We start from the raw sequence: 22,014 nt of genomic DNA, 5'->3' as shown, positions 1-22,014 counted from the left end.
TCCCCTCCCCCCATGTCACCTGTTCATGGATGTCTTGGGCAGCTCCTCCCCCTCCCCCCATGTCACCTGTTCATGGATGTCTGGCAGCTCCTCCCCCTCCCCCCATGTCACCTGTTCATGGATGTCTGGCAGCTCCTCCCCTCCCCCATGTCACCTGTTCATGTGATGATCGGCAGCCCCTCCCTCCCCCATCACCCCTGTCACCTGATGAGATGATGTCCGACAGCTCCTCCCCCTCCCCGCATGTCACCTGTTCATGGATGATGTCTGACAGCTCCTCCCCTCCCCCATGTCACCTGTTCATGGAAGATGTCCGACAGCTCCTCCCCCTCCCCCATGTCACCTGTTCATGGATGATGTCTGACAGCTCCTCCCCTCCCCCCATGTCACCTGTTCATGGATGATGTCTGACAGCTCCCTTCACCATGTCTTTGAAGTTGCCCTTCAGGCGAGCTACCCTCCTGTAGGTTTTAACCCCGACCCTGTTCCTGCAGAGCTACCCTCCTGTAGGTTTTAACCCCGACCCTGTTCCTGGAGAGCTACCCTCCTGTAGGTTTTCAATCCAACCCCAGTTGTAACTAACCTCATTCAACTTATCAACCAGCTAATTATTAGAATCAAGTGTGCTAGTTTAGGATTGGAGAGAAAACCTGCAGCACGGCAGCTCTCCAGGAGCAGGGTTGGGCAGCCCTGGACTAGCGTGACCAACATACACACAACGAACGGAGTAACGCAAGAGAGGACCAAACCCTAAAATCAAGTTCTGGCATGAAAACATGAATACCTGCATGAATGTGCAATGATCTGATAGCGGTTAGAAATAACACCTACGTGTACAGGGACACAGCCCTGCAGTTTGCTGTGGTGTTAAGCTGTAGTGTTAAGGTTTGATGCTAGTATGTGGTGTTCCCTGCATGCACTAGCTGCTTCCTGTTTGGACCCCAAGGAGTGTAGCGGCTGCCTTGGCAGCAGCTAATGGGGATCCTAATGAAATACTAAACGAACAGTGATGTGGCTACAGTAAGGTCTCGTCTACCTGTACAGAGACACAGCCCTGCAGTTTGAGCTGCAGCTGGATCATGTCCACCTCCTGGGAGGAGCAGAGTTTGGTCAGCTCGGCGGTGCGCGCCTGCATCTCGTCGATGGCCACGTCCACAGGCTTCAGCTCTACCTGCTTCTCCCCCAACACCTCCACACGCTTCTTCACGTACGGAACCGTGTTGGCCGCTGGACAGGAGAAATACACATCATTCAGCATATTCGCACCCTTTCTAACATAACCTATTATCACAAATGTTTAGATCATTTCTCTAGCCTGGGGGCCAGTCTGTTACTGCTCTCTTAAGAACTTGGCTTGAAAACGACGTCAATGGCGTTGGCAAGAGCACAAACAGATTTATTCTTCGCAAAGGGCAGCGTGTTGGTCGCTGCCCAAGAGACTCACCACACACAGTCAGTTCTCATATAAACACACGATAAAGTTAATTCATTATGATAACACTGGGTTACGTTTCCCATTAGTGTTTCCTTTATTCTCCTTGTATGGGATTGTGTTGGCAGCTCGGAGGGGAGCAAATAGCACAGTTCCCAGGTAGCTTCTTTATTCTGGAGTCATTTTTCACACAACTTTCACCTTCTCTTGGTTTTCTGAGAAACTCTCACACTTTTAGGAAGCTTGAGTCTACTAACTGGCAGCCCTGGGTCAAATATACGAACAGGTCATCTTGTACCACAATTTTACCACAACAACATTGAGTCAACATCACTAAACAAACAAACCACACATGATAATGCTTTTACTGCATATTGGTCTATTTGTAACATCCTGTGTGTCAGGTCTGTGGGTAGAAATGTTGACAGATATTTGAGACAGGCGGGCCAGCTGTTGTTTAATGTCAGTTATGACAGTGGGGTAATCATGAAATGGCTAATGACAATGGTCAATCAAAATGTCTATATCATCATGTGATAAAACATTTGCAGTGGATATAAGCCATTTAAATGGCCCTATAGTGCTTCAGTTATCAAATGTATTGTAATGCTGGTACCCTCATAAGCGGAATTAGCCAGTGGTTAGCTGTAAACGTTCTCTGTCAATTCTAAGGAATGATGTTTACTACTGTTAAAGGAAAAAGCCACTGAAAAACTCTACTTTGGTATTTTATTCATTAGTCCTCTGTTGATACAGTCCCAAAATGTTTTGCATCACAGCAGTCAAGTTTTCAAGATATCGAGTCCAGGCGCTGTCGCAGCCGGCCGCGACCGGGAGACCCATGGGGCGGCACACAATTGGTCCAGCGTCGTCCGGGTTAGGGGAGGGTTTGGCCGGCAGGGATGTTCTTGTCCCATCGCACACTAGCAACTCCTGTGGCGGGCCGGGCGCGGTGCACGCTGACACAGTCGCCAGGTGCACTGTGTTTCCTCCGACACATTAGTTCGGCTGGCTTCCGGGTTAAGCGGACATTGTGTCAAGAAGCAGTGGGGCTTGGCTGGGTTGTGTTTCGGAGGACGCACGGCTCTTGACCTTCGCCTCTCCTGAGTCTGTACGGGAGTTGCAGCGTTGGGACAAGAATGTAACTACCAATTGGATACCATGAAATTGGGGAGAAAAAGGGGTAAAAAAACCCCAAAAACTTTCAAGAAGCAAACAAAGTGTCACCGGCCACATCATCATGATGATGCAAAATGGACAAAAGAAACTATGGACTAATGAAAAAAATATAAAAATATAGTTTTTGAGTGGAGTTTTCCTTTAAGGGTAATGTGGAACCGATGTCACCATCATTTCTTGTCTCTAGCCTAGTGCTTTAAAAAGTTGTGGTATGAAGTCAGTGGGTTTCTGAACTTGCAGTAATTCTCAAATAGTTTAGATGTTAGTGTAGCTCATCTAATAAGAAATGAAACAAGCTGTGTGCACAGTGGATGAAGGTTTTAATTGAAAAGCTTGTATACTTCTTTGTCTCCAGTGCAACACACAAACAGTGGTATTCTGTTTGTCTAAACAAGGTTGAAATATGGAGGTTTTGGTCATAGAGAGGTCGTAAAAATGTTGTAAAGCAAACAAACTTGTTGAAATAAGGTTTTTGTAGGTGTGTTAATAATGGTTTTACTAGGCGGCTTCCACCCGGGTTACGTAACCCTGCACCTTAGAGGCTGCTGCCCCATTTACATAGACAAATAACATTTTATTTGAAGAGGTTGTAAAGCTAACTAACTATTTGTAAGCGTTTTCTTTGTTGTAAAAGAGGTTAAGTCGTTTTTAAGCTAACTGGTTTTAACTATGTCGGTTGTAATGAAGTTTCAAAGCTAACTCATTCTTTAAAATGGTTTTAAAGAGGCTGTAAAAAGAGGTTGTGAAGCTAACTAACTTGTGAGTACGCTCCTCCTCTTGCATTGCTCCTCCACCCCACCATGTTTTTTCCCCGTCAGCGTGTATGGCGTTTCGAACACAAAGCGGTTGATGTTGTGGCACTTCTCAAAGTCCGTCTTCTTCTCTGGACAGTCCTTCTCGTCAAAGTAAGGCTTGACGAAGGTGACCTGGATGTAGGCGAACTTGGTGTCTAGGTCTTTGGGGTTGACCTGTTGGAGATAGGAGATTGGTATGGTTGGGCTTGTTAGATAGAACCGACTGGAGGGTGTTTCCAACTCCAATAAAGGAAGCAAACTATTTGTTTGCACTATTTACCCCTTTTAGGAACCTGTAGGCAGTGTCCCAAATGGCAGCCTATGCCCTATATAGTAGACTACTTTTGACCAGGGCCCATAGGACTCTGGTCAAAAGTAGTGTACTAAATAGGGAATGTGGTGCCATTTGGGACACCATCATAGTTACTACCTTGTTGGAGTCTTGGATGATCTTGACGCTTTCCGTTCCAAACTTGTCCCCGTAGAGCCCTAGAAGGCGCTGAGAGATCTCTGATAGGCCAGTGAGTTTGGGCTCCTTGTACACATACTCCTTACCGTCCTCCTCCTCGAAGTAGCCCTGTCAACAACACAAAGTAGCCATTGGAGGCGGTGGGGTGTTCATGCTGGCTATGTTGCATTACTAAGCAGGGAAAACAACAACAGCTGCAGCCTACTCAGGAGGAAAATATTCAGTCATAATTCAACAAGTCTCTCAAATGTGCAATAAATACAAATCAAATCAAATGTATTTATAAAGCCCTTCTTACATCAGCTGATGTCACAAAGTGCTGTACAGAAACCCAGCCTAAAACCCCAAACAGCAAGCAATGCATTATATAACACATGTATAATGCTGTGACTGATATTTCCTGGAATATGTTGTAATATGGCTTTACAGCTGTGCTTTTCTCAAAATGTATAATATATACATTTTTAACAATATCTTTATTGGCTTTTTTTTTAATGTACTGTACAGCATCAGAAAACATTACAATTAAACACAAATTCATAATTTTCTAACATCCATCTATTTGAAACAAGGTTGTCCTTTTTGTGCTACTGTAAAGTAACTGAGACACTCATTGGGCTTTAGGAATCGCCAAACAACTCAAAATACAAAACATCACATATAGACTCAGATACACATCATCCCTTATATATCTGAAAAGAGAAGTGAAACCCTAATCTAAGACTTCTAGGTGTTTTTTTCCGCCGTTTAAGCCCTGTCACAACCATCCTCCTCAGAGGCCACTAGCCTCTAAGGGATTGGTGTAATTCCACCTTCATCTAATCTCCATCTGTCAGGTAGGGAAGTTACCAAGAGAGAACACCACATTTTAGGGTTCACATGCACTGGATATGGACTGATATCAGATATGGTTAAAAGATGACCACAGGTACCTCAATGATGCTACCAACAACATGACAGACCAGCACTATTGTTGTTATTTCTTCCGTAATTGATAGAAATAGTTTCTTTTCTCCCCCAAAAACTAGAAGAGAGAGAGGAAGATAACACCTAAAAAATATACAACAAAAACACATGGTCTCTTTTTACTGTGACGAGTTCCCCAAGTAATGGGCACTCCATCCCTGACAGAGAAGAACCATTGGTTGAGCCAGCATACTAAACAATGATTTGCTTATAATCCGATGTCCATACTAGCATACCGGTTAATGCCCAATCCATTGTTTACTTAGAAGTGGTATGCTAGTGTGGATATCGGAAAGGAGCCAACGACTACAGTTCATCCCCGGTGTTCTCTCTGTCTGAACCAGAATAAGTGTGTTTTCGCAGCTGTAAAAAGAGAATGGGAGGAAAACACAAGGTGAACTTGTGTCTTTCATCTTTTGTCCATATGCCGACCCACCTGCCCGTAGAAGGCCACTCTGAAGTAGGTCCCCAGTAGTCTCCGGCCTGTATGCATCACCTCCAGGATCTTATTGTAGGCTCTGTGCAGCGTGTCATACAGACGGCTCAGTTTCTGAAGGAAACATACACAGAACTGGGTATTAGTGTGTGTGTGTGTTTGTATGTGTGTTTGGGTGTACTTACTCATTAGTGTGCACGTCATTGTTGAGTGTATGTATGTGTGTGCGTGTACGGTTGAAAAGTTACCGGTAATTTACTTAAGTTACTGGAATCTCCTGTAATTAACATAAAATATATATCTTAACTTTGGTCATTTATACCTGAATAACTTTTAAAACATTTATTCATATATATTTTTTATTTATTTTTTATATCTGTGTCCATGTTGTCCATGAGTTTCTAGTAGATAGACCATATGGTTCAAGAGAAAATAGCATAATTAATTTAAAAAAAAGCATTCATCAACAATGGCATTATTTTAAATTAACTCTGCAACTATTGAGTTTTCACAACTGCCACCAGTTTGGCGCTGAAACATTGACAACGAATACATTTGGACATAGTAAATAAATAAATAAGGATTTAAGAAAAATTTAAATATATTTCCCTGATATTAAACACGGATATTAAACACCAAAGGTATTCACTAAGTCGATGGTTTATATTTAGGATAATATTTTACAGCTTTGTCATTCAATTTTGTATTATTTCATATACACTGAATAATAATTTAAACACAACATATACAGTTTTGGTCCCATATTTCATGAGCTGAAATAAAAGATCCCTGAAATTTTCCATATGCACAAAATCCTTATTTCTCTCAAATGTTCGTGCTCAAATTTGATTACATCCCTGTTAGTGAGCATTTCTCATTTTGATGGAGTGTGCCATTGGCATGCTGACTGCAGGAATGTCCACCAGAGCTGTTGCCAGATAATTTAATGTTCATTTCTCCAACGTTGTTTTAGAGAATTTGGCAGTACGTCCAACCGGCCTCACAACCACAGACCCCGCCCGTGTATGGCGTCGTGTGGGCAAGTGGTTTGCTGATATCAACATTGTGAACAGAGTGCCCTAACACTAACCACTAGGCTACCTGAAGTACCCAAAACGGTCAATAAATGTCTTAAAATAGATTACATAAAATCCTTGAAAGATACCAAAATTTGTGTAATTTACTGGTAAACTTTGAAAGTTTACAGCAATATTCCATCTAATTCTTTACAGCACTGAGCAAATGTCAGGTCTGCTGAGTGCAAACTTGAATGTCGCGTTTACTGTGAACACTGAGGCTGTACCCACGTTTTACGCTCGTAGGAAGCAATCATTCCCCTACTACTGACTACAAATGATCTATAACAGAGCTAATAACTCACTAACTAGCAAAGGACATGAACAAAATGTGCACACGTGGCTACATGCAGCTCTTGCTTTGATCTCAAAACAAGCGCATCTACTCATGACCACTGCTGTAAACACTGTCCAGTTCAAAGTAAATGGCACAGATCCATATATGGCAATGATCTATTTGCATATAGGCCTACTGCAGCTCTGATTGGTTATGCCACACCGGTCTGTGTAGAATACGGGCTTAGTCATGCCAATAGAATCCTACTCCGATGCGTTCTGCCCACAACAAAAAGTTTGTTTTGTTATGTTGCATTGAAAGTGGCTAATATCACATTAATTAGATCACAATTGCCACAGTAAAGGGAAATATTGATAGTGTTAACTTACAGGGAAAAACGCCTCTCTCCCTGGGCTGATATTTCTTCTGCACTCTGTGCAGCTATCCCGGGGAGCTGCGCTGTCTGCGCAATCGCGCAGCTTAGAGGAAACATTGGTTTCCAGTAATGTACCCTCCCTTTGCAACCCTGTGTGTGTATGAGTGCGTATGAGTGTGTGTGTGTGTGATATTTTCGGGAACTACGACACTGCATGACATTTACAGTAAATCAGCAGGAGGCTTATGTACCACCCTATTAAAACAAAATCTGTGTCTCACTCCTCAGAGCGAGAGAGAGAACAGAAATCGGCCAAAGGAATGTGCCACTGGCAACAGACACAACACAGTCAGCATTCCAAATGGCACCCTATTCCCTATTTAGTGCACTACTTTTGACCAGGGCCTATAGAGGCTTTGGTCAAAAGTAGTGCCCTACTTAAAAAACAAAGCCAGAGCCAAAGAGAAGACAGTCCTAGCATGAGAAGATGGCGAGTGGAACATGATTAGGGTAAACTTCTCATGGACAGTATTTTAGTTTGAGGACTTATTCCATAAACTGACTGGCTGAGCTTATTTATGCTGTATAAACACAAGGGACAGAGTAGTGGAAAGCTTCACAGAGACAAACAGGAAGTCGTCAATATTGTCTGTGCCCTTTAATGTAATTGTCTCAATCTGACAATAGAATCCTTATTGTGGGATTCACAAAGTAGCCCTTTTCCCACGGACAACTGCATTGTATCACAGAATGGTTTTGGGTATTTTAAAAACTTCTACTGCTACAACTAATTCAGCCAGATAGACTCCTCTCACAGCTGCTTCCAGTTTACAAAGACACTGCGTAAACATTGTTCTTGATGATTACATTTACATTTCAGTCTTGTTTATGTGTGTATGGTTGTGTGTGTTTGTTTGGCTCGTACCTGGAACTCGTGGCGTCTCTCGTAGACAGGGATAATGAGCTTGGCGATGTGTGTAATCAGCTCGTATCTCTCTGCCTTCCACAGCGCCTCTACACACAGCTCTAGACGCTCCACTAAGACCTCCTGTAGGGCAGACCAGGAAACACAGTCAGTGAAAACAGCCAGGGCCAAGCCAACATCAATAGGCATCAGCGGATTACAAGCTAGAGCCTGCTATATTGGTGTACATTGCCTTCAGAAAGACTTATTCTACATTTTGTTGTGTTACAGCCTGAATTCAAAATAGATTACATAAATTCTTACCAATCTAAACACAATACCACATTATGACAAAGTGAAAACATGTTTTTAGAAATTTTAGCAAATTTATTGAAAAATAAATACAGAAATAGCTCATTTACATAAGTATTCACACCCTTGGGTCAATACATGTTAGAATCACTAATGGCAGCAATTACAGCTGTGAGTATTTCTGGGTACGTCTCTAAGAGCTTTGCACACCTGGATTGTATAATATTTTCACATTATTCTTTAAAACATTCTTCAAGCTCTGTCAAGTTGATCATTGCTAGAGAGACATGTTCAACCCTTTCCATTGATTTTCAAGCCGATTTAAGTCAAAACTGTAACTAGGCCACTCAGGAACATTCAATGCCTTCTTGGTAAGCAACTCCAGTGTATATTAGGCCTTGAGTTTTAGGTTATTGTCCTGCTGAAAGGTGAATTTGTCTCCCAGTGTCTGTTGGAAAGCAGACTGAACCAGGTTTTCCTCTAGGATTTTGCCTGTGCTTAGCTCTATTTAGTTTATTTTTATCATTAAAAACTCCCTAACTCTTGTCGATGGCAAGCATACCCATAACATGATGCAGCCACCACCATGCTTGAAAATATGAAGAGTGCTACTAAAAAATCATGTTAAACACTATTATTGCACAGAGTGAGTCCATGCAACTTGTGACTTGTTAAGCACATTTTTACTCCTGAATGTATTTACGCTTGCCATAACAAAGGGGTTGAATACTTACTGACTGAAAACATTTCACCTTTTAATTTCTTATTAATTTGTAAACATTTCCAAAAATATAATTCCACTCTGACATTAAGGGGTATTGTGTGTAGGCCAGTGATACAAAATCTCAATTTAATCTATTTTAAATTTAGGCTGTAACACAACAAAATGTCAAAATGTCAAGGCATAGGAATAATTTCTGAAGGCAAGGTAAACAAAATAGGCTAAATACGGCGGTTCTAATATTGAAAGAGAATAATAAAACATGAGCTCATACACAATCATTAGAATGACCATAGGAGTTGGCAAGATAGCACAAACAGATCTGGGACCAGATCAGGAGATACAGTCAGGCCAAGCCAAAATCAACAGCTGTTATAATATGAAAGAACTATCAACCATGAACCAGAGATGAATCAACATGCTATATCGACCACCAGAGCCTTCTATTTATAGTCAATTAAAGGTAGAGTCAGCGATATGAAGTAGATGCACAAAGTAAACAGCATAGTGGGTTACTGTCCGCACCATCTAAGAGCTTTGGAGCCAGAGGCTAAACTTCTCCTCTCCTTCTGATCCCATGACTACCGTGTTGTAAGAGCGTGAAACGAAACCGTGCGCATGCACAGATACTGTGCGTGACTGTGAGAGCAAAATCTTGCATCTTGCGCATTATCTGTGGAGCTGCACGCGCAACTTCATTTTGCTGACTCTACCGTTAACGATGTGGTTATATCAGTATGAAGATAAGATTGTCATTATATCATCACAAACGTGCGCACACACACACACGCACACGCACACGCACACACACACACACACACACACACACACACACACACACACACACACACACACACACACACACACACACCTCTGTGTAGTAGACGTCCTGCATTCCTGTGTCTTCCTTCATGGCGGCCTCCTCCTCGATGTTCAGAGTGATCCTCTTGAAGGCTGCCAGGCCACTGGGGAACATCTCTGAAAGAAAAACAACAATAACAATAGCAACAAAAGACAGACCTCCAGTCCCTATATATGTACATCATTCTTTCACCCAATATTGGGTGTAGGAGGGAAGTAGACAGCACTTCAGCCAACATGAGACGAGGCCCAGCACATTATTTAGGAGAGGCATTCTCAGACTGTGTTGCTGCTCCAAGTGACGTTCTTTATTATGGTGTCAGTGGTTGATGTATTAAAGGATTTCCAGTAAATATATGGAGCATGTATTAAATCATGAACAAGAACAGCAATGACACTGTAGACGCTGTGATTATGATTCAGTTAAATGTGTGGATTTATTTCGGACCTGTTGCTGGGCAGACTGAAAGATAAGATGTTGTTTTTCATGCTGTGATATCATGCATCAGTTCAATGTTGTCTCGCTTTGTTAGGTAATTAGCTAGACAGCTCCCCTCGGACTGCCACACAGAATAAATATGAGCCTGCGCCGAGAAGCACGAGATTAACTCCACTCAACTTTCTACAGTTTTCCCCTTTAGTTAACACTATCAACTTGTCACTCTACTGTGTAATATACAGAACAAAAACGAACTATGCAAGATTCACAGACCGGTGCGCCATAACCAATCAGAGCTGCAGTAGGCCTATATGCAAATAGCCATTGCCATATATGGATCTGTGCCATTCACTTTGAACTGGACTGTGTTCAGGCTACAGTATAAGCGTGTAGACACACTTGTTTTGAGATCAAAGTGAGAGCTGCATGTAGCCACGTGTGCACATTTGTTCATATTCTTTGCAAGTTAGCGAGTTATTAGCCCAGTTATAGCTAATTTCTAGTCAGCAATGAGGGAGTGGTTGCTTCCTACAAGAACACAAAATGTGTACATTTTTAGCCATCTTTGAAAAGTGAGTCAAGTAAATAGCTTTTTTATGTCATAATGGGGCAGTGTTGTATTTTGAGACAGGCTTGAATGAGCTAAGTAGTCAACAGGCAGAGCGTAGCATATTTGTCAGATTCTCTGTAATAATGGTATGGCAATAAAAATAAATTGTATTTTGTAAAGTGGTTTCTTGCATCAAACAACAACAACATTTTCAGTCACCTCCTTGTCTGAAGGACAAGTGGATAAACAGGTTAATGTCAAGCCCTGCATGTTTTTTTTTTTTTTTTAAAGTCTCATGGAATGTAGGCCTACATTGAACATGCGGGTACAGCCTCAGTGTTCACAGTAAACGTGCGACGAGAAGTTGCACAGAATATTCACAACGTTCAAGTTTGCGCACCAGCGGACCTGAAATTTGCTCAGTGCGGAAACAAATTAGAGGGAACATTGGGGACAGGTTTGTTAAGTACAAAGTATCCTGGCTGGACAAAATTAAGATCTTATAATAGGCTAAAACAGGTGCCACGGCTTTAGTCCATTGTGGAGTAAACAGAATTCCAACATACTGTTGATTATTTATTTATAAAAATGTAATTAAAAGTTTTAACAAAAGTAATACCTCTAATAATAATGTAAAAAGACAATGTGAAGTGACAATAATGTAACAACACTGTAAAGTGTTACACAAGTGGAGTGAAACGAGTTGCGTAAATGGGAGGTGGGGAAAGACAGTCTTACTTTTCCTGTTGAGGTATTCTGCCACCAACGCAGCAACATGGATGTAACACATAGCAGCCTGTGGAGACACGCCAAACAGTGGTTACTGGGGTTAGGCACTCAACTGACACAGGCAAAACCCTAGAGTACAACTTTACCCACACCCACATGTAAACACAAGAGAATGCAAACACACACACACAACCTGTTTCATAACGTGTTGTCATCGAGAAGGAGGAATACTTGGCCTTAACCATGAACCTGCCTGACAACAGAGGCTTTAAGACAAAGTTCACTGTCTGGCTACAGTGGTTCTAAACCTCAAGGTTTTTAGACCAAATTCACTGTCTGGCTACAGCGGTTCTAAACCTAGAGGTTTTTAGACCAAATTCACTGTCTGGCTACAGCGGTTCTAAACCTAGAGGTTTTAGACAAATTCACTGTCTGGCTACAGCGGTTCTGAACCAGAGGTTTTTAGACCAAATTCACTGTCTGGCTACAGCGGTTCTAAACCCAGAGGTTTTTAGACCAAATTCACTGTCTGGCTACAGCGGTTCTAAACCCAGAGGTTTTTAGACCAAATTCACTGTCTGACTACAGCGGTTCTAAACCCAGAGGTTTTTAGACCAAATTCACTGTCTGGCTACAGCGGTTCTAAACCTAGAGGTTTTTAGACCAAATTCACTGTCTGGCTACAGCGGTTCTAAACCTAGAGGTTTTTAGACCAACTTCCAGAAAACCATTACTTTCCTAGACTCTGACAAACACTTCGGAGAATCCCTGGATACTCCAACACCACCCCCCCCCCCCCCCCCCCCCCCCCCTCTGTGCAATTTTATTTTATATTTTAATGCTACTGGTAGGTAGCGTTAATTAGCACTAGTCGGCTGTACCTTTGCCAAAACGCCGGTATTTTTCATCCTATAGCTTGTTCTCCATCTTCTTCTTAATAGTGAGCCAACAGGTTTTCAGCACTTTTATTTCCATGACTGATCAAAACTCATTTTTTTCATGACTCTCTCTTGTCCCTCTGTAGCAGACATATTGTGAGCAATATGTGTGTAACATCAAATCGCAATAAAATTGCAGTACGGAATCTCAATACAATTGTAAGAATCACAATACATGCCGCATCAGCACCTAAGTATCATGATAATATTGTAGGGTGAGGTCCTTGGCAATTCCCAGCCCTAAAAGTCTGTGGTTGGAACGCTTTGTTACAGACATTTACATACGGTACATATCAGATTCCTTCTGCACAGCACACACACTTAAAAAGACAAAGTTCAAGTAGAGTGCTGGGATATTCAGTTCTAACTGCCACGTGATATAAGTCATTGGCGTTAACTCAAGCATACTGTATTTCCTAAGTATTTTCCACTGATACAATTATATATGTTACAATAAAGTGTTATTTCCTGAGCATGTTGAATCCTTTAGTCATATCGGTTGTGATCAACAGGCACCCTATTCTCTATATACAGTAGCTAGTGCACTACTCTTGACTATGGCCCTGGTCAAAAGTAGTGCACTATATAGGGAATAGTCATGTGAGATCACCATCTTAGCTATGTTTATTTGAAACTAAATTCTAAACCAATATTGACAGTCAGACACTGGCACACAGCCACAGCAGTATGAGTCTTGGTTTACACTAACTGCTTAAGTACTCAGTGTATGAAGAAGCCACAAACAGACAGACAGACAGAGAGAGAGAGAGTGAGAGAGCACAGGCTCCCTGATGGATGAACGCAATGTCAATAGTTCCTCAGGGCTGCAAATAAAAGGCATTATACAAACCACCTCAGCATACAGCACAGTTACAACTTACAAATATATGCTTAGCAAAAGCTTTTATGCAAAGTGACATACAGTACAGTAAGTGCAGTAACCACTCAGCCACCTCGTCCCCTGAGCACTGTCCTAGAAAAAGAGTTGGCTCATGCCCCAATGCCCTGCAGGACAGTGTGGACTTTGTACTGACCCAGAGTCAGATATCTGTATTGTGTTTAGTGTTGCACGGTATAACTTCTGTACTCTTTAGATACTAGAAAATGAAAAACGGTTCAGTACTAGAATTTCTGTTACTTTCGGTACTTCTGTCAAATGTGTCTCACGGATCAACTCTGTCTATCATCACAGCTGATGTCCCCCTTATAGTGCAAAAGCACCGTGACTGCTCCACTTAACCTGTACTGGGTGTCTGGGCTGCATCATGTTAGCGCCCAACTCATGCTGCAGAAGTTAACACACTTGAATAATGCGACAAGACATGTAGAAATGTTGAAACTGTTAATTACTGTTCGCAAAACAATGTCAAAGGTGATTCAAAGCTGATTGCCACTTAAAATCGGTCTCCCTATCAGGTCTCTACCAAAGATTACATATAGAGAGCAATAGTAATCTTTTTGTAGGCACTAACTCCTCCATGGGTTGTTGGGCAAAGCCTACGGGGAAAATGAATGGAATTTTTGTAGGGTTTTTGGATAAACGCTGAAAATAAAGTCTGTGGTAAACACAGGCTTAGGAGATCTTATACGCTTTGATCTATGAGATAATCTACATCAGCTAAAGTACATTTTTATAAACTTTTAAGCAATTATGTAATACAAAAAGGCACATAAAGTACATAAAGGCTTCATAATTAATAAAGGTCATGTTAACTGAATGATATTATCTCATAGAACAAAATGTATAAGATCTCCTAAGCCTGTGTTAACTTCTTTGGGGTAGGGGGCAGTATTTTCACGTCCGGATGAAAAGCGTGCCCAGAGTAAACGGCCTGCTCCTCAGCCATAAAAGCTAGAATATGCACATTATTAGTAGATTTGGATAGAAAACACTCTGAAGTTTCTAAAACTGTTTGAATGATGTCTGTGAGTATAACAGAACTCATATGGCAGGCAAAAACCTGAGAAAAAATCCAACCAGGAAGTGGGAAATCTGAGGTTGGTCGATTTTCAACTCAGCCCCTATTGAAGATAGTGGGATATTGTAATGTTGCACTTCCTAAGGCTTCACTAGATGTCAACAGTCTTAGAACCTTGTCTGATGCTTCTACTGTGAAGTGGGGCCGAATGAGAGGGGATGAGAAGGTCTACCATGACCTGAACATGCGCTGACCATGCGCGTTCATTCGGCGTGAGTTTGGAAAGTGTACTGAACGCTAGAACAACAAGAAGAAAATTTGGACATAAATGATGGACATTATCGAACAAAACAAACAATTATTGTGGAACTGGGATTCCTGGGAGTGCATTCTGATGAAGATCATCAAAGGTAAGTGAATGTTTATAATGTTATTTCTGGTTTCTGTTGACTCCAACATGGCGGCTAATTTGACTCTTGTTCTGAGCTCCGTCTCAGATTATTGCATGGTTTGCTTTTTCCGTAAAGTTTTTTTGAAATCTGACACAGCGGTTGCATTAAAACTTCTTATGGCTGCAATCCCGGTAACGGGATGATATGACAACAGCCAGTGAAAGTGCAGGGCGCCAAATCAAAACAGAAATCTCATAATTAAAATTCCTTCAGACATACGTGTTTTTTTATACCATTTTAAAGGTAATCTTGTTGTTAATTCCACCAAAGTGTCCGATTTCAAATATCTCTTTTCAGGCGAAAGCACTACAAACGATTATGTTAGGTCACACCAAACCACAATAAGCACAGCCATTTTTCCAGCGAAAGATTAGCAGTCACAAAAAGCAGAAATATAGCTAAAATTAATCACTAACCTTTGATGATCTTCATCAGATGACACTCATAGGACTTCATGTTACACAATACACTGTGTCTAGAAGTTATTTTCGGTCATAAGAGATGGTAGCGGCAACATTATGTACAAAATTAGTAAAAAAAATAAGTTACAAACAACGCAGATAAATGAACAAAACAACACAATCGGTTGGGGGCACGTAAAACGTCTGCCTTCTGCTCCGGTGCCATCTTTCCACTCTAGCTTCCTGCAGTTAGTCTAGGCGTATGGTCAAGGAAATGGGTTTTGCTAGGGATAGCTTGAGCTGACAATGGCTTGGTGATAAAAACCTAAAGTTAGCATTTCATAGACAAGATATGGTGTGTGTGACCCGTGATAGAGATAGCCTGGAAGAGTTTAGAACAATGCCTCATTGTCTCATCTTCCTGGCATCTGGGAAACTAAGCCGGGTTGTGGGTAAAACACCATCCTGTGTATATAACCAAGGTGGCTTATGGGAGTTGGAACCAGTCTGACTAAGCATTTTTAGGTCCTATATAACATCAGTTTTTTCATTATCAGTTAAGCAGTCGGCAACACACTTCAGAGTGTGGGTTCAACGGTTTCATTATTGCAATAATTCATCAATATTAAATAAAGATGATTCTTTAACGAAATGACCAAGTCGCTCTCAGTACTGAATTTCCACGACAGTGTGAAAAACCCAGCAGCGTTGCAGTTCTTGACACAAACCGGTGCCCCTGGCACCTACTACCATACCCTGTTCAAAGGCACTTACATCTTTTATCGCCCATTCACCCTCTGAATGGCACACATACACAATCCATGTCTCAATTGTCTCAAGGCTTAAAAATACTTCTTTAACTTGTCTCCTCCCCTTCATCTACACTGATTGAAGTGGATGTAACAGGTGACATCAATAAGGGATCATAGCTTTCACCTGGATTCACCTGGTCAGTTGTTGAAATGTCGTTGAAAGAGCAGGTGTTCTTAATGCTTTATACACTCAGTGCACATATATTGTTTATATATTGTACAACATTACTTGGGTAAAAGGTCAAAGGTGTTTGAGAGCGTGTAGTACAGTACCCATAGACATACATATTCACATACAGATAGTCATACATATTTCTATACATCACTGACTGTACCTCTGAGAAATCTCCATTCTTGATGTGTGCCCGGGCCATGCTGTCCAGCCAGGTGCGTCGTAGCTCGGGGGTGGAGGCGTAGGAGCGTGCCAGGCTGTACTGCAGGTCCAGCAACATCTCCGGGTCCTTCTCATGCTCCCTCATCTGGGCCGTGGCCATCAGCACCGTCCGGATACGCTTGGTCAGTCCCTTCACCTCCCCAGCGAACGCTGTCGACTGGACACACACAGACAGAGTGAAGCAAGTGAAATTTAAAAAGGTGCCCAGAGGTGCCCAGAGTAAACTGCCTGCTCCTCAGTCCCAGTTGCTAATATATGCATATTATTATTAGTATTGGATAGAAAACACTCTGAAGTTTCTAAAACTGTTTGAATGATGTCTGTGAGTATAACAGAACTCATATGGCAGGCAAAAACCTGAGAAAAAATCCAACCAGGAAGTGGGAAATCTGAGGTTTGTAGGTTTTCAACTCGTTGCCTATCAAATACACAGTGGGATATGGGTCAGTTTGCACTTTCTACGGCTTCCATTAGATGTCAACAGTCTTTAGAACCTTGTCTGATGCTTCTACTGTGAAGTGGGGCCGAAGGAGAGGGGATTGAGTAAGGTCTGCCATGACCTGAACATGAGCTGACCATGTGCGTTCATGTGAGAGCGAGCTCTGTTCCATCGCACTTCTGAAGACAATGGAATTCTCCGGTTGGAACATTATTGAAGATTTATGTTAAAAACATCCTAAAGATTGATTCAATACATCGTTTGTCATGTTTCTACTGACTGTTACGGAACTTTTTGAGATTTCGTCTGCTTTTAGTGAACACGCTTCCTGACTTTGGATTTGTTTACCAAACGCGCTAACAAAAGTAGCTATTTGGACATAAATGATGGACATTACCGAACAAAACGAACATTTCTTGTGGAAGTGGGAGTCCTGGGAGTGCATTCCGACGAAGATCAGCAAAGGTAAGTGAAGATTTATAATGCTATTTATGACTTTTGTTGACTCCACAATTTGACGGGTAACTGTATGCTTTGCTTTTGTGGCTGAACGCTGTTCTCAGATGATTGAATATGGTGCTTTTGCCGTAAAGCTTTTTTGAAATCTGACACAGAGGTTGCATTAAGAACAAGTTTATCTTTAATTATATGTAAAACATGTATCTTTCATCAGAGTTTATGATGAGTATTTCTGTTATTTGATGTGGCTCTCTGCAATTTCTCCGGATATTTTGGAGGCATTTCTGAACATTGCGCCAATGTAAACTGAGGTTTTTGGATATAAATATGAACTTTATCGAACAAAACATATATGTATTGTGTAACATGAAGTCCTATGAGTGTCATCTGATGAAGATCATCAAAGGTTAGTGATACATTTTATCTCTATTTCTGCTTTTTGTGACTCCTGTCTTTGGCTGGAAAAAGGCCTTGTTTTTTCTGTGATTTTGCGGTGACCTAACATAATCGCTTGTGGTGCTTTCGCTGTAAAGCCTTTTTGAAATCGGACACTGTGGTGGGATTAACAAGAAGTGTATCTTTAAAATGGTGTGAAATACTTGTATGCTTGAGGAATTTTAATTATGAGATTTCTGTTGTTTGAATTTGGCGCCCTGCACTTTCACTGGCTGTTGTCATATCGATCCCGTTAACGGGAGTGCAGCCCTAAGAAGTTAAAACGTTGCTTGTTAGGGGGAGGTAGTTGCAGGAATACAGTATGTATGCTATTGTCCCGACTGTTGATCTGGCTGTGTCAAAACTACAGTCAGATTTTATAGGTATGTAGGAATCCCTTGCTGATTTAAAACTTGTGCTTATTACGGGCAAAAATGAAATACATGTTGTTTTTAAACTCTCGTAAGAATGTTTCAGATGAACTAAATGTTCACTCATTAGATGGTTCTCCAATCGAATGTGTTCCCGCATATATTTACAGTACCAGTCAAAAGTTTGGACTGGTTCAAGGGTTTTTCTTTATTTTACAAATTTCTACATTGTAGAATAATAGTGAAGACATAAAAACTATGAAATAACACATATAGAATCATGTAGTAACCAAAAAAGTGTTAAAATGTATTTTAGATTCTTCAAAGTAGCCACCCTTTGCCTTGAGGCAGCTTTGCACAAGCTTGGCATTCTCTCAACCAGCTTCACGAGGAATGCTTTTTCAACAGTCTTGAAGGAGTTCCCTCATATGCTGAGCACTTGTTGGCTGCTTTTCCTTCACTCTGCACTCCAACTCATCCCAAACCATCTCAATTGGGTTGAGAAGGATAACAGGAGGGGATGTGGATGGTGATAGAAGGTTAACTATAAGTTCTGGAGGAGAGCCACATTCATGGTTAGAAAAGCAGCATGATACTCTAACCTTGTTTGAACATGATTTGTGTGTATTAGTAGTAGCAATAAGGAGAGAGGTTGGTTTATGCCCTATTGGGGTGGGGAACCGTGACATATGTGGAAATAGGAAGGCAACTGTGAATCATTTTGGTAATGTGTGTTGTCACCAACAGGGATATTTGAAGCGTGACACTGGTATAAGACATAAGGTCTCCCGTATTCTCCAGTAGTAAATTGGCAGACGCTTCAGTATTGGTTGTAATACAAGGTCTACGTTGCCTTGACCAATTAATAGGCACAAAGACCATAACTACTCCCCGGGGAAGTGGGTATCATTACTTTGAAAAATTGTTAATAGAGGGCGTGTGTTAGAGCCATGAGTGAGGAAATCTAAACACTATAGACACCATCGAGAGAGGCACAGAAATAACCACCATTGAAATGTCATCCATACTTTCTGACACTCCAGTAAAAGGGGGAACAGAATAGGAAAACTATAGCAAAGCCATAGAGGCGCAATTTCAGTTTAATCCACCAGAAAAGAAAGAACAAATAATACAACAAATATTGTGGTTTAAACTCAAATATACTAATTGATAAAAAAATGTTATTTTTTGATAACATTTAAAAAAAGGTATAATCTTTGTAAATTATATCATAAATAGGACTGGTGGAGTTTAAAATGTTTTAAGACATTTATTTAACCTTTATTTAACTAGGCAAGTCAGTTAAGAACAAATTCTTATTTACAATGACGGCCTACCAAAAGGCAAAAGACCTCCAGCTGGGACGGGGGCTGGGATTTAAAATAAATAAATAAATAAATTCACAAATTAATTAAAAAAAATGTAACATTTAAATACAAAGAAAATATATATATATATTTTTTATAAATAACATAAATATAGGACAAAACACACATCACAACAAGAGAGACAACACTACATAGCAAGGCAGCAACACATGACAACACAGCATGGTAGCAGCACAACATGACAACAAGATGGTAGCAACACAACATGGTACAAACATTATTGGGCACAGACAACAGCACAAAGGGCAAGAAGGTAGAGACAATAATACATCACGCAAAGCAGCCACAACTGTCTGTAAGACTGTCCATGATTGAGTCTTTGAACAAAGAGATTGAGATAAAACTGTCCAGTTTGAGTGTTTGTTGCAGCTCGTTCCAGTCGCTAGCTGCAGCGAACTGAAAAGACAAGCGACCCAGGGATGTGACTGGCAGAACGGGTGTTGTATGTGGAGGATGAGGGCTGCAGTAGATGTCTCAGATAGGGGAGAGTGAGGCAGTGGGTCTTGCGACAGGTATACAGAGATGAACAGTTTACAGAGGAGTGTAGAGTGCAGTGATGTGTTCTCTTAGGAGCATTGTTGGCAAATCTGATGGCCGAATGGTAAAGAACATCTAGCTGCTCGAGAGCACCCTTACCTGCCAATCTATAATTATGTTTCTGTATTCTAGCATGGTTAGGATGGTCATCTGAATCAGGGTTAGTTTGGCAGCTGGGGTGAAAGAGGAGCGATTACGATAGAGGAAACCTAGATTTTACTTTAGCCTGCAGCTTTATGTGCTGAGAGGACAGTGCACCATCTAGCCATACTGCCAAGTACTTGTATGACGTGACTACATCAAGCTCTGCCTGTCACTCACTTGGTGACAGGCATTGGCTGAGACAGCAGATTTTCTGACTATACAATGCACTCTTTGAGAGGTAGTTAGCAAACCAGGCCAAAGACCCCTCAGAGATACCAATACTCCTTAGCCGGCCCACTAGAATGGAATGGTCTACCGTTTCAAAAGCTTTGGCCATGTCAATAAAAATAGCAGAACAACATTGCTTAGAATCAAGGGCAATGGTAACATAATTTAGGACCATTAAGGTTGCAGTGACACATCCATAACCTGAGCGGAAACCAGATTGCATACCAGAGAGAATACTATAGACATCAAGAAAGCCAGTCAGTTGATTATTGACAAGTTTTTCCAACACTTTTGATAAACAGGGCAAAATAAAAATAGGCCCGAGTTATGTCACACATGCAGCTAACAAAAATATATGGAAATGTCTGCTCTACCCAAAATGACAACCAACTAATTGCAGCATTGCCGCAAAAATGGAAGAGGCAAGTGGAAGGGGGAAAAAGTAAGGAAGTTGTCTGTCGGCCCTGCATTAAAGACCAAAATTGGTTAAAGAAAATTGTGATAAATGAAAATATATACCAGATTCATTTAAGGACCAAAACATTTACAGCTGTGCCATATACTGTAGATTTCAAAATAGTTGGGAAGAGATTTTCGATGTAACGATTCCATGGCACATGGATTATGAATTGACACGCAAAACAACGCTGGATTTAAAACTTTGAATTTTTCAATTTAAATGATTATACAAAATTCTTGCAACCAATAGAATGTTATACAGTGGGGCAAAAAAGTATTTAGTCAGCCACCAATTGTGCAAGTTCTCCCACTTAAAAAGATGAGAGAGGCCTGTAATTTTCATCATTGGTACACTTCAATTATGACAGACCAAAAAAAATCCAGAAAATCACATTGTACGATTTTTAATGAATTTAATTGCAAATTATGGTGGAAAATAAGTATTTGGTCACCTACAAACAAGCAAGATTTCTGGCTCTCACAGACCTGTAACTTCTTCTTTAAGAAGCTCCTCTGTCCTCCACTCGTTACCTGTATTAATGGCACCTGTTTGAACTTGTTATCAGTATAAAAGACACCTGTCCACAACCTCAAACAGTCACACTCCAAACCTACTATGGCCAAGACCAAAGAGCTGTCAAAGGACACCAGAAACAAAATTGTAGACTTGCACCAGGCTGGGAAGACTGAATCTGCAATAAGTAAACAGCTTGGTTAGAAGAAATCAACTGTGGGAGCAATTATTAGGAAATGGAAGACATACAAGACCACTGATAATCTCCCTCGATCTGGTGCTCCACGCAAGATCTCACCCCGTGGGGTCAAAATGATCACAAGAACGGTGAGCAAAAATCCCAGAACCACACGGGGGGACCTAGTGAATGACCTGCAGAGAGCTGGACCAAAGTAACAAAGCCTACCACTAGTAACACACTACGCCGCCAGGACTCAAATCTGCAGTGCCAGACGTGTCCCCCTGCTTAAGCCAGTACAGTGCCAGCGCGTCTGAAGTTTGCTAGAGAGCATTTGGATGATCCAGAAGAAGATTGGGAGAATGTCATATGGTCAGATGAAACCAAAATATAACTTTTGGTAAAAAACTCAACTCGTGTGTTTG

The 22,014-nt window shown here is 41.2% G+C and overlaps 1 protein-coding gene across 1 annotated transcript in view; it reads right to left on the bottom strand.

Annotated features, from left to right (window-relative positions):
• The window catches only part of LOC111980688 (dedicator of cytokinesis protein 11-like), a 126,178-nt gene that overhangs the window by 15,981 nt on the left and 88,183 nt on the right, over nucleotides 1-22,014 (bottom strand). The window contains 8 exon segments of the mRNA XM_070449591.1: nucleotides 1,020-1,227; nucleotides 3,369-3,579; nucleotides 3,836-3,982; nucleotides 5,277-5,390; nucleotides 7,931-8,053; nucleotides 9,814-9,920; nucleotides 11,531-11,588; nucleotides 16,379-16,594. Of these exon segments, the coding sequence (XP_070305692.1) occupies nucleotides 1,020-1,227; nucleotides 3,369-3,579; nucleotides 3,836-3,982; nucleotides 5,277-5,390; nucleotides 7,931-8,053; nucleotides 9,814-9,920; nucleotides 11,531-11,588; nucleotides 16,379-16,594 (1,184 nt within the window).

This window comes from Salvelinus sp. IW2-2015, linkage group LG3, assembly GCF_002910315.2.
Source record: "Salvelinus sp. IW2-2015 linkage group LG3, ASM291031v2, whole genome shotgun sequence".
Taxonomy (NCBI): domain Eukaryota; kingdom Metazoa; phylum Chordata; class Actinopteri; order Salmoniformes; family Salmonidae; genus Salvelinus; species Salvelinus sp. IW2-2015.
The sequence above is the reverse complement of the archived record's forward strand: the minus strand, read 5'-3'. Positions and strand labels throughout refer to the sequence as shown.